Source organism: Falco rusticolus, chromosome 2 (genome assembly GCF_015220075.1).
Source record: "Falco rusticolus isolate bFalRus1 chromosome 2, bFalRus1.pri, whole genome shotgun sequence".
NCBI classification, from domain to species: domain Eukaryota; kingdom Metazoa; phylum Chordata; class Aves; order Falconiformes; family Falconidae; genus Falco; species Falco rusticolus.
This window is the reverse complement of record NC_051188.1, coordinates 100,933,398-100,949,020: the sequence shown is the minus strand read 5'-3', so window position 1 is coordinate 100,949,020 and position 15,623 is coordinate 100,933,398. Positions and strand designations below refer to the sequence as shown.

Below are 15,623 nucleotides of genomic sequence, written 5' to 3'. Positions count from 1 at the left end.
CAGAGCTGCTGTAGATGCTGGAAATGAAAAGAAAGGGCACTTTTCCAATTTAAAAATACTATTACCTGTCCACATGTACAATATCTTTCCTTGCAGCTTATAAATCATATACCTGCTCTGAAAGTTTTTATTTCCTATGATGTTCTTCACTCCATGCAGGACATTATTAAAGAAATGAGGCAGCAGTATATACATTTGACAACAATAAGATGAATGATGTTAGCCGGATGGCACTGTGACAAAGAATTGTCACCCATCTCTAGAGCTGCCTGGAAGTGGTTTGTCACACAGATGAGTACAACAGGGGCAAATGCCATTCTGTGTAGAAGCGGGTAAAAGTCTGCTTTGGGGATGCTGCCTCAGCATTTGCACTGTAAAGTAAAGCGGCAAAGGGATCAGTTCGCATCTGCTAGAAAAGCACTGCAAAGCGTGCTGTGGAAACCCCAGCATCATCGTGGTTGTGCACTTACTGTCATCATGCCATCGAGGAGGCCAGTCTCTGGTTTTGGTGGTGCCTGCAGACGCTCCATTGACCACTTCTCAATGACCGATGAAACTTGCGGGTTCTCAATGTTGAGCAGGCGAAACCCTGTCATATTTACTCCGCTGTATCTGTATGGTTCCAGGTCTAATGCAAATAGATCCTAAATCACCATTAAGAAAACAAACAAAACCAGATGTAGTATTTTTAAAGCAAAATTAGGCTGACATTGTATTTGATTTTCAATTCAAAGCTCGAGTGTTGGGGTTTGTTTTTTTTCCTGAGAACGCTCTGCTTGCCCTAAAAGCCCAGTCATGACTGCTTCAGTTATAAATCTGAATAAACCAGAGCCGAGTGAAATTTATGACAAACTGCATATCTGCTTTTTGGAACATTAAAATCAGTTCCCTGCAACAACACTATTTTGCAACCAACCTGCACAGCAGTATCTAATTGTAGTTTATAGCAGTCCTCTTACAGCGTTACAGCTCTAACAAACCAACGTGAGGAATTAGCTGGCCAATGTCAAGCTTATTTCTCAACTCGGGGAAGGAAAATTCCAAGAGATGTCGAAAGCGATACACTTTTACTACTTATGAATCCCATTTTTCTCCTGCCTTGCCTCCTTCAGGTGACTTGCTGGCAGTACGGCTAATGGACATGTCAGGCCAGTGCACAGTAAGTCCATGCGCTTCAGTGCTCACTGTTTACAGGGCAGGAAAATAACGGGTATTCTAAATTATATCATTGTGTGCCACACTCCACAGCTGTATTTATCAGGCAGGAGAAACATGATAACTGCTTCTCAAAGCCTGAAGGCTGTTTTCCAAAACAACTTTTTGCTGATCCCAGCAGGCAAGTAAAATGACAAACGTGTTGGTCGTGGTTTACTACCACAGTAACCATCAAAATGTAAAGATTTACAATAGCATGTTGAGACACACCAGCACTGCTTATTGCTTGTTCTAATATGTGCTCTATACTAGCTCATGCATATTGTTGTTGGTGGTTACCGTTTTATGTTAGATTGTTTATTGCATAAAACTCTAAGTTCCACAGTGAATCCTAAATTTTCACATTTTTCTTGTTGTTAGAATGGCCTCAAAGAGAACTATTTCAAGCTACTGCTTCTAGAGAGTAGCTAGAAGAGTCTTTTCTCACTAATGAATTGACTATTGGATTAAAAACAATTTTTCATTTCCACATAAAATTTTATATGGAAAGAAAATTAAGAATAAAATGATGCACAATGGTATAATGCAGTCCTCTAGGACTGTTCTAGCAATATTGGTTCTTTTCTGTCTTTCTAGTCTACAACACAAATATACCTTGAACATGGATTGAGTTATAGTTATATATAGGATATAAGTTAAAATATAGGAAGTATGTAGTGAAATAAGTATTTATAGATTTGTTCCATAAAAGAAAACGTAGGGTTGTTTTGTTTGGTTTGGTTTTTTATATATAACCACCAAGTGATTTTATAAGTAAACGAAGCATTTAGTGACAAATTGCACCACCTATGGTGTTTGACCTCATGCTCCATTGTAAAGCCATTTTTTTCACTCTGATCCACCGGTACCGACAGCTCCTCCTTAAACACACTACTGAAATTAATTTTCATTGTATTGAAGTTTTAGCTAGTCCCACAGATACTGCAAAACAGCTTTCTCACAAAATTGTGAGTCCTGATATTACTAAGGAGTGTCAGCACTCATTCTCAAGAGGTTTCCTTGAATAATGGCAACAAAGATGTCCCAGAAAAAGCAGGAATTTTAATTGTCTTTTCTGCAACAGACAAAATTCACTCCCAAATCTTTACTGTTCCTTACCAGTGTTGTAAAAAAGTAGTGGTAGTATTCGGTCATCATTCCCATGGAAAGAATCTGTTGAAAGAGATTGGAAGGTGAATATACTTTACTTTGGATGCTTTCAGTGTACTCCACTGTCTTTTGAAAAGTACGGGTTAATCTGGAACAACACATTACAGGTCATGAAAACTCAATTACAATAAAACCCACATTTTTCTTAGGAGTAAAAGATACTCTGTTGTATTTAAATTATGTTTATCATCTCTGCTCAGCAAAGAGATTAAAGATTGCAAAACCTCTGGGAGAAGAAAAATTACTAGTGATAATGAGAAGCTGATTTTTTAAAAAGTGAAATTCTTTAGTCTGTGGTTTAGAAGTGTTAAAAAGGAATTTACTAGCAGACAACAGAATTTGTAGGGAAAAGTGCTAAGATGCAGGTGTTTTTATTCTGCATTGCCAAGTGAGAACAAGACACTCTGTGAGTGCTTACTGAAGTAAACAAGAAAAACAAAAAGCTTGTATAAATGCCTTTTTTCCCCACCTGGGGAATGCAGGTCTGCAGGAGGTTGTCAAAACAACTAGTACAAAAGGATTTCTGGTCTGGATTAATTTTCTAGAGTTAGACCTTTTGAAGGTCTGCAAGGTAAGGATGGCATTTAAATGCATACTGACTGGCCACCTTGGGTGGAAAAGGATGAAATTTTTTTTTCCAGCCCTCACATTGCAGGAAACTTCTAGAGGGATGTGTTTTTTCCATCAGCACCACTCCAAAAATCATTGGAAATGCTTGCATAAAACACCCCTGATGGTGTATAGCAGGATGCTCTACACAGGGCTCCTCAAACTTTTTAACCAGGGGGCCGGCGCGCGGATGCAGTGGCAGGCTGTCATCTGCGGCTGCTTGGTTTCCCCCCCCAGCCCCCGGTGGGGGGGACAGGGGGGTCTGTAAATACCGGGGGCCGGACTGAGGACCCTGCGGGGGCCGTATCCAGCCTGCGGGCCATAGTTTGAGGACCCCTGTTCTACAGTTTCATCCCAGTATCACCTATTCTTGTCGCTGTGTCCATGTTCGCTATTTTCACGATGCAGGCTTTTTGCCCTGTCTGGGATCGTGGGAGGAGTAATTATGAGCTAGGAAACTACTGAAGAATTTTTTATCATGACAGTAACACAGACAAAGGTTAAATGTTATTTAGTCTGGACCACAGTCACGTAAGCATCTGCTTTTAATGGCATTTTAGAACTCTTTTAGCAGAGCCTGAAGAGCTGTTTGAAAAACAGGGGGAAACAGTGTGATTCGTTTGCCAAAATTCCCTTTCATGGCAAAAGCTTCTGAAAATCAGTTGTGTGATTGTGTACGGCAACGCCTCACCTAAAAAAGGAAAGAATCTGATCTTTCTAAGCTGTAGCAGATACTAAACACAGCTCAGTGTTAATCACAAACAACCCATCTATTTCCAGCCACTAAAAATTAAGCCAGAAGGCAAGTAATTTATTGAAATGCTCCACTGAATTTACATGTCAAAATTGCCTTTTGTATTTCCTATTGTATTAATCCTCTTCTATTCCATTTCTTACATTATATTATTACCTGTAGAAATGAGCAATCTAGCAATCCTGGAGACTGATGTTCCTTCCCTATTTACAAACAGAGAGTGATATATGGTAGCATCAGTGGAAGCTTTTGCATACTGTGTTTCCCAGCTGACTGGGCTGGACTCAGTTCTGCTCCCTGGAGCCACTGGGTTTCTGTGTCTGCGGTCCCTGCTATGGGAAGGAGGTGCCAGTCAGGATTTTTATGATGCAGGTCTCTTCCGAGCTGAAACTGTACTGAAGTAACTCAATGGCTTCATACTGGGTGCAGACCAGCAGCTAGGTTAAATAAATGTGGTTTCCCAGTAATCCTCTGTATGCCTGAATTTATTTGGTCCTCTACAGGAATTTTGCAGTTAGTCCATGGTGTTACATTAGCATGAAAGCAGGTTTATACTGGTAAGTGTAAATAGTGCAGATACCAAGATTTAAATTAGTGATTCATCATAGTTTTAATTCTAGCATGAGATAGAAGAGCTGACATCAACTGACTGCACTTCTGTTATCAGAAACTATAAACTCCAATCTGCCTGCACAGAAATACTAAGACAATGGGGAACCAGGACAGTGCTAAGCCATATAATGCCTTAAAATACAATTTCACATTAACTAGACAGATACATTAACTAGAATGATTATAAAGTGTCTAGCCTGGATCTTTGGGAAGCATTACCTAGCTCGTGCTGCTGCAGCTACACTGTTACTGGGTAACCTGGTAGTTAATCCAAAGTAGCCCAGTTATTACTTTCCTCGCAAATCCAAGGGTAGTATCCTGAGAAGAGTGTTTGCCTCCTGAACACATTTTGTATTAAAACTTTTTATGAGAATATTGATTCCTAAGTAATGTGCTATAAACAGAGCTGGAAGGACACGGACATACCTGTGAATAATAATGATTTCAAAAGCCATGCTACAGGATTGTCTTTGGAAAAAAACCCAGAACCAAACCCCCTGAAAATCAAAGGCAACTGCATGTAAAAAGTGAGGTTCAGCCAGCAATGTTAGCTGCCATAACCAAGACACAGTTTCACAATGGCAATTGCTGGAAGGGTGCCATGGATTTGCCAAGGACCCTGCACCCAAGGGCTCCATGAGAGATGTTTGCTGAAATTCTTCCAAATAAAATATTGCAGCAGTCCAGGAAAGCTTAATCAATGTGTCATTTTTGTATTTTCTATATTAACAATGACTCATTAAGATACGAAGATACAGACAGCTAGAAGGGAGCTTGTAAGTGCATGCACACATTAATAGTGTCCTTGTTTGGTTAAGGAATAAGAGTTGGTGTTGGATCTGTCCCAGGCTGGGATCTACCCTCTCACTTAGCATTGGTTACAAGAACAGCCTTAACTGGTTGTCCTCCCATCTAACAGTCATTAAGGATGCTAATTGGTTAACAGTTATATGGCACTTATACATCACTGTGACATGTGGGTTAGATCTGTAGATTGACCTAAATAGGGTACTTTTCATTCATGGATTGTAAAGACTTTGCAACAATAACTTATTTGTGTTTTAGGGTAACATGGTAGCTAAATAAAATTCCCAGTGAATGACGATTTAAGGACAGTAACAAATCACCATTCTGAAGGATGGTATTAGGAAACCAGGAGATAAAGACAAGTTAAATCAAAAGGAATGCTGAGTATCATGTTAGAGACCCCAAAGGGCTAATGGCTCCCAGGTCTCAATGACTTGGGTGTCCTATTAGTGTAAACAGGAGAGTTGTGAGGAGTCATCTTCTGCTGTGTGTTTGCAGTGCAGCAGATACAGGAAAAGCAGCTTTTAGAAACTACCAGGAGTGAGAAAATAATAAAAGCCTGTTAGGAGCAAAGACTCCTTTCAGGCTGGGACACCTCTGAAGTACCTTGCAAAGCTGCTGCAAAGGCTCTTCCCAAAGAGCAAGTGTCCTCCCCAATGATGAAAATAAGCACAGCAGCCCAGAACAGAGAAGGGAAGGCAAGACTGGTTTATTTACATATAGCTGCCCATAAGAAACTGGAATGAGATTTCATTACACATTCCTATTTAAATAACTTTGCATGTAATTGTTAAAATAATTATGCATCTGATATAAAATTTCTAGCTAAATAATAACAGCTTTTAGTAGTGTGGAACTTAGATGAATTTAAATTAGTGAAACCAGGCTAAAATATTCTCCTTTCTCCTTGTAGATCTCCTACTCATTTTACCATGCATAAAATCTGTTCTTCAGCCAAACTCAGATGTGGTAGGATTATGGATTATCTTGGCAAATAAGAAAGAGACTTCCATCTCTAACTACCCATTTCAGATAGGAAGGTTTGGCCTTGTCTTTTGTAGCTTTGCATTTTTAGCTGAGGGTCATGAACTGCAATGTGAATCTGAAAAAGTATCAGTGGTCGTATATGGCAAGCCGACAGAAGCTGGATAAAAAAATTCTCTCTGATGTCTATAAATCTCTTTGGGTGCTCTGTTCCTGGCTTGCATCATATCCCAGCTCCAACCTGCATTTGCCCATCAAAAAAATCACCACCTCACTTAGTGTCAGACTCACTAGTGTCAGTCTTCCTTCAAGGTGGGCTGAAACCGGAATGATGGTGAAGCGTATTAGTGGGAACTGCATCAAACACTTTGCTTGCTTTCACTTTGCATTTTCCTCACTCATGCTACTAATTAATTCCATGACCATTAAATGAATGCATTTCATTATTCAATGGATTAGTACCACTACTGTTTTCTAAGATCAGCAAGATACACCATAAAGAACAAAAGCCCCTCCACCTCCTTGCCTCTCAAGTGTTCAAGATAAAAGGCTTATACCGTGCTTGCAATGCTTCCGGGCACCCTGTGAGGACAGCTTTACTTGGACATGACTTCACTTACTGGAAATCTGCATCCCACTCGGTCACAGCAGTGGTCCAGCTGGAACAGATAGAGTTCCTCCAACATGGACACGAGCCACGTCGAGAAACAAGATATATTCCGTAAATACTTCACTAGTATAGTATTGGTGTCCAGCTGGAAGCAAGGGCCATAACAATAGGACAGGACAAATGTGTTGGCCCAGGGTCCCAGCCAGCTGTGGCTGGATCCTTCTCCTTCCTGAAGAGATCCCAGGGAGCTAGGGCTGCAGCATTACCTTTCAAACTCCAGCGTGGACACCATCTCACATCTCATTTTATTATTAATTATATGTCTGTCACGTAGTAAAAATGACCATGGAAGTCTTTATAAAATGCTCTGTGAGTGTCCTCAATCTGATTATATATACAGTAATTTTCATAAAATTTATTTTAGAGGTGTGGAGGAAGGAGGAGATAATTTAAGGCTAGTAGCAACATAATTTATGAGACAAGTTTGCCTAGCAGTAAAAGCTATGTCAACTATTGGTGTATTAAACAAAATAAATTGAAGGTTAACCGTAACAACTTAACCTCTTGAACTAAGTTCCTCATACAAAAAGACAATATCAGAAGAAATACAGTATGTGCAGGATATATTGGAAGATTCATACATAAAACATTGCAATTTGCAATAGCTAGATTTAACTGACTTGTGGGATTTCTTACCTAGTCTAGACAGAGCACCAAATGTCTGTCCACAAAATATTTCAGGTAAATGTTGTAAACACCAGATTTTTCCTTAAGAACGTGCTTCCAGCTTCCTTGTATAAAGGGTTCAGTCCTGCTAGTCTTAGACAAGTTTGAAGGGTGCCTTACTATCTCACGCTCTTTAAGGGATAACTGGTTCTAGGCTTAGGAAGGACAGAGGTGCTAGACACCCTTGGAGCACAGCAGGACAGGCAATGCTGAAGTTAAACAGGGAGGTTCCTAAGGAGCTTCAACAGATCCTGAGCAGACTTTGGAGATCACAATTTTGCCTTAAAAAGCCACAGCTGCATTTAGCTCCTGGTTTTGGCATCTAATTCTCTGCTAGATCTCACTCCTTGTCAGATGATTTGTTCAGTCTTCACGAGCTTTACAGCTCCAGCAGCCAAGACTTTCAAGGAGACTGTGGGAGTGACAGACCAGCTGCAACATTTTCCATCAGCTCTGCTGGTGTGGTACGTCTGGTTTGGAAACTCTGATGGCATAACCTCCCAATTTAAGTAATTTCAGAATATCTTGCTCCCTGTGGAGCAGGTCACTTTGGGCAGCAGAACTGCTAGTTTGGGTAGCTACCTGGTTACAGGCAACAGAGCTGGAAAACTCCCTCAGCCACTGTGCACCAGTTGCATGAGGTTACCGACCCTCATGTGGGAATATGGAGAGAAAATTCACAGTGACTATTGAGAAAGGCAGCAATTAATAATCACAATTTCTTCTTGCTCCTTCCAGATCTGGGAGAGGGCCAGAGCAGAGGGCCAGACCTCATTAAGCTGGTCAGGACTGTGAAAGCCTTGGCTCTCTGCAGCATGTCAGAGAGAAGGGAAATGCGTGAGTTTAGGGGATAGGTTATTCAGCTGTGTGTGGGCTTTGTATTTTGTTTAATTAGGTTATTGATTCACCTGTTCTTCTTCTGCACAAGAAACAAGTGTGGCCTAATGGTATTTTAGTTAAAGCTATAAATAAGCAGAAGATAGTCTTGTTTAAGAGAAGAAATCTGTCTTTTGTGCTGTTTTGTAAAGAAAAGGCTGCAGGAGGCAAGTGAGGAGGTCACCTCCCCTCATCCCACAGCCCGGTAAGGAGGCTAGGTCAGGTAGGTCTGCATTCCCAAACACAGCTCTATATACTGACTCTTTCAGGACATAATTCTGGATGTGCTAATCCTTTTGCTTCCCAGAGAGAGCTTTTGGGCATCCCTTGCCTTCCCTTCCTGGGTAACAAGCTGTGCAACAGGCAGTGCCCCCTTAGGGCTGGTGCGAGCAGCCCCTGCTTGCAGAGCCCTTGCTGCTGCTGCCAGCCCCAGTGGCGTGGGCACTGCTGGAAGAAGGGCATCAACTTTTCTGCCCTGCCCGTGCCTTCAGCTCAGAGGCAGGCTGGCAGCACAAATGCTACTGGCAGTATGCCTGGCTGCCTCCCAGCAGGGAAATGCACCCAGAGCAGGTGAGAGGTGGCCTTTTGCCTCTTTCCCAGCATAGGCAAGGCTTGGAGGAGGTGAGGGATGCTGCCCACCTGCGCTGGGGGATCGCCCAAAGGCGATGGAGCAGATCCTGGTGCAGAGGCCCTCTTGGGCTTGGAGGGGGGAAATGCAGACCCTTGTGCAAAACTTTTGGGGCAAACTTGTCCAGGTCTGGGGGGTGAACAGGACACAGGAACTGAGCATAAGCGATGGTAGGTATGTTCCTGTGTGACCCTGTTGCATTTTTAATCTGTTAAAATACCTGCTGCAACCCCAACCCACTACAAGTCCCCACTTTCTTTATCTTCTGCATAGGCTACTAAGCATCTACTATGTTATTGTAAATACAGTAGGCAGACAAGAAATTATTGCTTTGGGGACAGGTTTAGGTGACTGTTAGCCCTGATTCCTACTCCTGTTATAAATCTTATATAAATTAACAATGATATGATATATTGTTCCTGTAATATCTATTGGATCATTTACAAAGTCAAAAACATTTTCTACTAATATTGCAGTTCTCTTAAAATAATTTCTATAGCAGTCTCTTTAATGTCTTGTTTTCATTCAGTGTAAAATTACGTGTATACAGTCATGAGAATGTGAACTGTGGTACTTCATGTAGCTAACCTACAATCAGATGAGTCCACGTGAATTCAGAGCCCTCCACACCTCCACATTTCACAGCTGCCTTTGACAGAGAGGAACTTCAGCACCTGAGTTACTGCTGCCAGCATCTAGGTTCAGCCACAGAGCTATCTTACATAAAAGGCATTTTTCCTTTCTTTCTAGCCTATATTTATGTTGCTTCTTTTCCTGCAGCTCTGACCCACAGGTGTACCTCTCTTAATTTTCCTGTTTTCTCCCACACTGCCATTCACCATCTTGCTCTGAGTTCTTAAGGCATCAGAGGGCATTATCAGTATCTGCAGCTTGTCGGTTGTCTCCCCGATCCATTTCCCACACAAACTGTTCTGCCACTTTGCCCTGTCTTAGTGCATTTTTTAGCGCTTTCTCCTCTTCTGCTTTTGACACTAAGGTTTGTTTTGGTTTTGGTGTTTGGTTTTTTTTTCATACTCAGTCTTGTATATTTGAAGCTTTGTGCCTCCTGCAGTGTGCCAGACATCTGTACTTTGTTTTTGCAGATCCCTGAAAATTTTTGTTGTCATTTTAACTCTTCCCCCACAGACCTCGTTTTGGAGCAGCTTGTTCCTGCTGTCATGGTTTAATGCTCTTGGACAGTCCTACAGGCAGCACAGTGAGAGGACAGCAGCCCTCCTGCCCAGCCCCCTGCCCAATTACTGCCACTTGCTACAGCACGCTCCATCATGCGGAAGAGCAGCCGCGTGACTGTGCACCCTCCCCTCACTCTTTGCTTGCATTCCCAGCATCATGCCTGCATCTCACTCTGCTGTAGCATAAATATCTAACTTGCACTGAGAAAAAGCCTAAAATCTAGTATATGCCAACTTTCCTGACAGCAGTAAATCTAACCCTACCAGCTCATGGGAACTTGTGTGCTGCTCTCAGCTGTAGTGCATCTGATTTAGGACACCATCCTGCAAAACTGTATTCACAGGACCAAGATTCTCCAGTCTGGAGAGGGTGGTTCCAGGCTCCGCAGCCTAATGCATCCAGTAAGTTGTTTTACTTATTTTGATACAGAATGTTATTCTGCATACCTTAAATATTCCAGCAAAACATACTGGGATAGAAGCATAGGTTTTAACCTTTATGGGACAGCCCATATCTGTGCATTTAGATCAGTGGAACCTCTCTGATGGTCTTCTGGGATCAGATGGGTTTCCCATCAGACCGACTGACAGTAAAAACAACAACCCCTCATACCTACAATTACAGCAAGAAGGGAAATGACATTAACAATGTATTACTTGCTTGGTATTATTGTCTATAGGTCAATGAACTGCAGGAGCTGCTGCTTTTGACTTTGATTGTCTTGAAATACATCGCAAGTGACAACAGTAAATTCCAATTTACACCACTCTCTCTGTGCCCCTGAAAATGTCCTAGCCCATTAACATCAGGCTTTGTGGTGTTTGCCCTTGCCTTGTGTGGCTGTCCAACTCTCAGGCTTAGGTCAGGGCTATATCAAACCTTGCAACAATAGCCTCTCTTCCTCTTGTAAAGTATACATTTTTCTTCTGATACTGTCTCCATTCCATCTTCTTGCTGTTCCAGAGTTTAAAGTGTAATGAGGCAGTGCCAGCAGACCAAAACTTGCTTTGTTATAGGGATGTGAATGCAGAGTTATGCTCTTGTCTGCAGTGGATTAATGCCCTGTTGTTACTGTAGCCAACACTGACCTGATGTGCAGCCTTTGTGGAGGCAATAGCTTAAGGTCAGCAGCTCCCTAAGCGCTCCAAAATGGGCTCTTTCATTTTTTATGGGAAAGACATAAAAACTGTTGATTAAACTAGGAGAAGCTAAAATAAATGCAACAAACTTCCATGTCAAACAGAACTTGAAGTATTAAAAAGAAATACATATTTCCTTTTGTGGGATATCTATGGGCTTCTCTTCAGACATCAGTACTGCTGCTGGTCCTTATGGCTCTGCTTTGTGAAGCCCTGAAGTCGTACGGAGTGCTCAGGTTAGGAAGCTGCTGCACATTCTGTAACAGCTTCTGTCCCTGGTATTCACAAGCCTATGGCCCAACTGGCAAAAGCATTCGGTTTCAGTGTTTCCCAGAAAATGAAAACCAGAAAGGCTGACAACTTTCAGGGTACAAAATGCATGTCACGATTTTTCACCCCCTTACCTGCTTTAGGATTTCTGCTGCCGTTTCATGTGAGCAATCAAATATCACGTAGAACTCCTTGCCCTTCTTCATCTCCTTGAGTAAAGGCCTGGCATCTTTATTTCCAGAGGGCAGCTGGCGGATTTTGATTTTAATGTTGTATCTAGAAGGGGCTTTGATGAGCTCCTGCAGGCGAATTAGACCTGAAAAATTATATGCAATTATGCAATTAACCATTCTGTGCAATGAGTATTTATTGTCACTTGAACAGGGTCTCTTATCAGTCCCAAAATATTTCATATACCTAAAAGGTAGTTGTTACCTTTGTATTTGGCAGCCTCCTAACTAATATTGTTATAGCTTTTCCTTTTTGTGGTTATACTTGGCTTTAACACCTAATTTTCTGAAGCACTTTAATTGGTTGACTCTAAGATATGTTTGTATTGATGCTATATTGCTATGGTTTACTGCTAAAGGGAAAGAATGCTTCTTCCTTGGCAACTAATTATTATTTTGGTATTAAACCACAAGAACATAGATTTGAAGAAACCCCCTTACTAACTTTCCTGCCTAATGTTAAGCATGAGCAGATGACGGGTGGTAGAGGGAGAAAAATCTTCAACGGCCAGCGACTCCATTGTGGCTCACTTAGAAGCCAGTGGCTACCCTGAGTGGCACCTACCAGCAATTATTCTAAAAAAGCAGCCATATGTCTCTCATTGCCCTCATTTCAGCACACATTGCAATACCCCAGAGGAGAAGCCTTACATTTTTCTTATCATCGACTTAGAGACAAAAAGCATGAAGGCACAGTGACTTGCATAAAGTCACTCAGCAAGTCTGAGATCTTATAAAGAACTGAAATATTTTGAGATCTAGCTCTACATATGTAAACAAAAGAACATGATCTCTCAGACCGTGTCTTCGGCTGGTACAGATTTACATGGTTTATTTGAAGTCAGTGGAGCTCAACCAGTTGAAGATTTCTCCAAGTATTTAAACACAGTGCAATTCCACCAGCTAATTCAGCACTCCTATGTAATTTGTACTGCCTCCAAAACCCAAGTATGATAGTTAAGAGTTCTTTGAGGTGTGTGATTACAGTCTCTTTCTCATTATCCATGAATGTAATTTACCCACAAAAGCTCGTGATCTCCTGCTGAGTCAAAGTAAAAGGCTGCCTTAACAATATGCATAAAGAGAGAGAATGCAGGCAAGAAGCACTTCTTGAACAAAAATCAAACAAATTATTAATATGAAACTCCTCCTGGGAGCAAGTGTGGTTTTGTCTTCTGCGTGAATGTTCTTGATTGAATGGTCCAATGGTATGTGTAAGGCGAGATGAAGCATCCGTATTTCTTCTGAGGTTAGCGAGTGATTGCTATGTCGAGGACTGCCAGCTTTCACTCAAGTACGGGCAATGTGTTTTGAAAAAACTAATCTTTCCCTCTGCCTGTAGTTGCCTGGTCTGTTCTTTGCAGGTTTTCAAGTATCAACAACCAATATAGAATATTAAGCATTATGAGTATTCAAATGTAAATTGCTGCACGCGCTGTGAGATCGGAGCCTGGCTGCAAGCCAGCTTGTGTAAATATGAAACGATCTGAGCTCATTATTATGAGAACAGGGCACATGCTTCCAACATTGACTAACAAGTAGGGGAGTTTATGTAATCTGGCTGTAAAGCCATAGCTTGGTTGTACCGTGCACTCAAGTGTTCAGCCCTTGACTGCAGTGTCTTGGCCACTATAATGAATGGCAACTCTAAGAGGGAAAACTGAGATTTGAGAGGAAGAGCCCAGCATGCAGGGAATCTTGCATCTTATCAACAGCCTCAGAGTGAGTACTGTTGTTTCCCTTTCCAGCAACAAATAGTACTTAAGCACAAGTGTAGTGAAGAGCAGAAGAAAAGGATTTGCCTACCCACCTCCATCTCCTTTCTTGGGGAAGGAAAACGCTGTGTGCCATAAACTATATCAGTCGCATGAGACTTGGACCTTGCACTTCCCATCTCCTCCTACTGCTACATGAAGTGAAGGTAAAGCCCAGCTATAGTGCACTGAAGAAGCCAAAGAAGCAGTGAAAAGGACTGCAGTTATTTTTCTGGAGGCCCAGACAAAAGCCTGAATCAGCTGACTGCCAGCATAATAATAAATAATAAAGGGGAATAACCATCAGTGCTCTCCTTCCTCTTCCTCCTGCTCAACAAATCCAGACCCCTGGGCATGATACCACCCTGTCTGGATTTGTGAAATGGTTAGTTTGACTCCTGGGGGGATGGGAAGGCCTGGGCAAATGCAGTGCTTAGGGCAGTCACCCTTCTCTGGCTTGGTGAGACCATCTGGAGCTCAGCCTCCAACAGGCAGGAGGCACCACGGACTGCCCGTGAAGTTGAGAAGGATGTAGTAGCCAAGCTGGGAATGGCTCAGAAGTGACATATCCTGGGCATCAGCCCCCTCTCTGCAAAGTGAGCGATGTGGCCTGAACAGCAATGCAGGACTGCACTGGAGCAGCAGCTTGGGTAGGGAAGGTGTTGTAGAGTCCGGCCAGGTGGAAGTGTGGTGGCTGAGCGTGAACTGTGAGGGGCCTGGAGACAGTCTTGGCCAGTACTATTGAAAGGAAAGGCTCAAGTTAGGGATTTGAAACAAAATCTACAAGGATGGAAAGCAGGCTTGTTTCACCAACTTTCTTGGCCTACTGTCTGCCATTCTGCTGCCTTTTACCCAGACTTGTAAAGACTTTCCCTTTTTCCTTCAGAAACGGGGTTGGGCATTTTCTGTATGGTTAAGGAACTATCTTGTGGTCTCTAACCTTGATGGATGCAGTAAGCTTTGGGGTTGGATTTCCAACTTCAGATAGTGGTTTAAAAAAGACAAATAGTATCCTCTGACACTTGAGTAAAATGTTAAAATAAGTGAAAGTCTTTGAATATTTCATATCATTTTGCAATGTCTCAAACTACTGCAACTTCTATGTGACAAATTTAGGAGTTCAATCATGACTAACAAGCACAATGTTCCAACAGGCAAATAATCATACACATTGGCAGTAAGGGTGGCAGTGTGTGTTGGAAGAAAGTGTTCACCCCCCCAATTACACCCCTTTTTTTTTTTTTAATTAATAAAATGTATATGTAATTCGGCCAGACTCAAACCTGAGGAAAGCTTTTACTGCTTTGTGAGAAAGCACTCCTTTTTTTTATTTTTTAGAAAGCTGGGTTAGGTTTAGCAAATTTAGATGTCTCTTGTAACCACAAGTTTAAAGAAAGCAACTTTGGTAAGAACTCAAATTCTGCCCTGTGCAAACTAATTGAACTGATATGATGAAAAGATCTGGTTCCCCTGAGCCTTAAACAAATGCTGGGAGAGCAGGCTAACAAGTCGGGAAAGTCAAGGATTCTTGCAGAGAATGAGAAATTTGATGTAGTTACCCTTCTCAGCACCTGGTAGGTTAAAGTTATTGAATTCAGGGAAGATAAATCAAAAGCAGTCTCAAACATGCTCTGAAGGCAGTGTCACTCCCTTTGCTTGAGCTGTTGATAACTGAGACAGTGTCATGTGTCTGTTACAGATCAATGTGCCAAATAACAAACTGCAGAAGTGGGATATCAGAAGGGATCTATTACAAACCACTAAACCCAGAGAACAGTATGTCTGCACAGTTCTAGCATGTGGAAAGATAAACCATAATTTATGGTACCTAAGTTTGGGAAATGCATCTTCAATGTATCATGCAGTCTCTCGCAAGGCTTTGTTAGATTGTCTTTAAACTTCAGGAGACAAGTTTTTACCTTAGACAAAGGCATTGCACTTGATATAAACAAACTCTTTCTTAACACCTTGATGAAAAATAAAGAGGAATTAATAATCAGAATGAAGACTGATTATGGCCTGGGGACTCCGAACATAACATGGATTACACTTAAAGGAAAAAAGGA

The 15,623-nt window shown here is 41.8% G+C and overlaps 1 protein-coding gene across 3 annotated transcripts in view; it reads right to left on the bottom strand.

The window, feature by feature from the left end:
• The window catches only part of GRIK1 (glutamate ionotropic receptor kainate type subunit 1), a 177,326-nt gene that overhangs the window by 62,264 nt on the left and 99,439 nt on the right, over positions 1–15,623 (bottom strand). For all 3 annotated transcript variants that reach the window (XM_037377668.1, XM_037377667.1, XM_037377670.1), the window contains exons 4-6: positions 11,708–11,889; positions 2,314–2,367; positions 471–644 (exon numbers count right to left, since the gene is read on the bottom strand). In XM_037377668.1, coding sequence (XP_037233565.1) covers positions 471–644; positions 2,314–2,367; positions 11,708–11,889 — 410 coding nt within the window. The remainder of the gene's footprint in view (positions 1–470; positions 645–2,313; positions 2,368–11,707; positions 11,890–15,623) is intronic.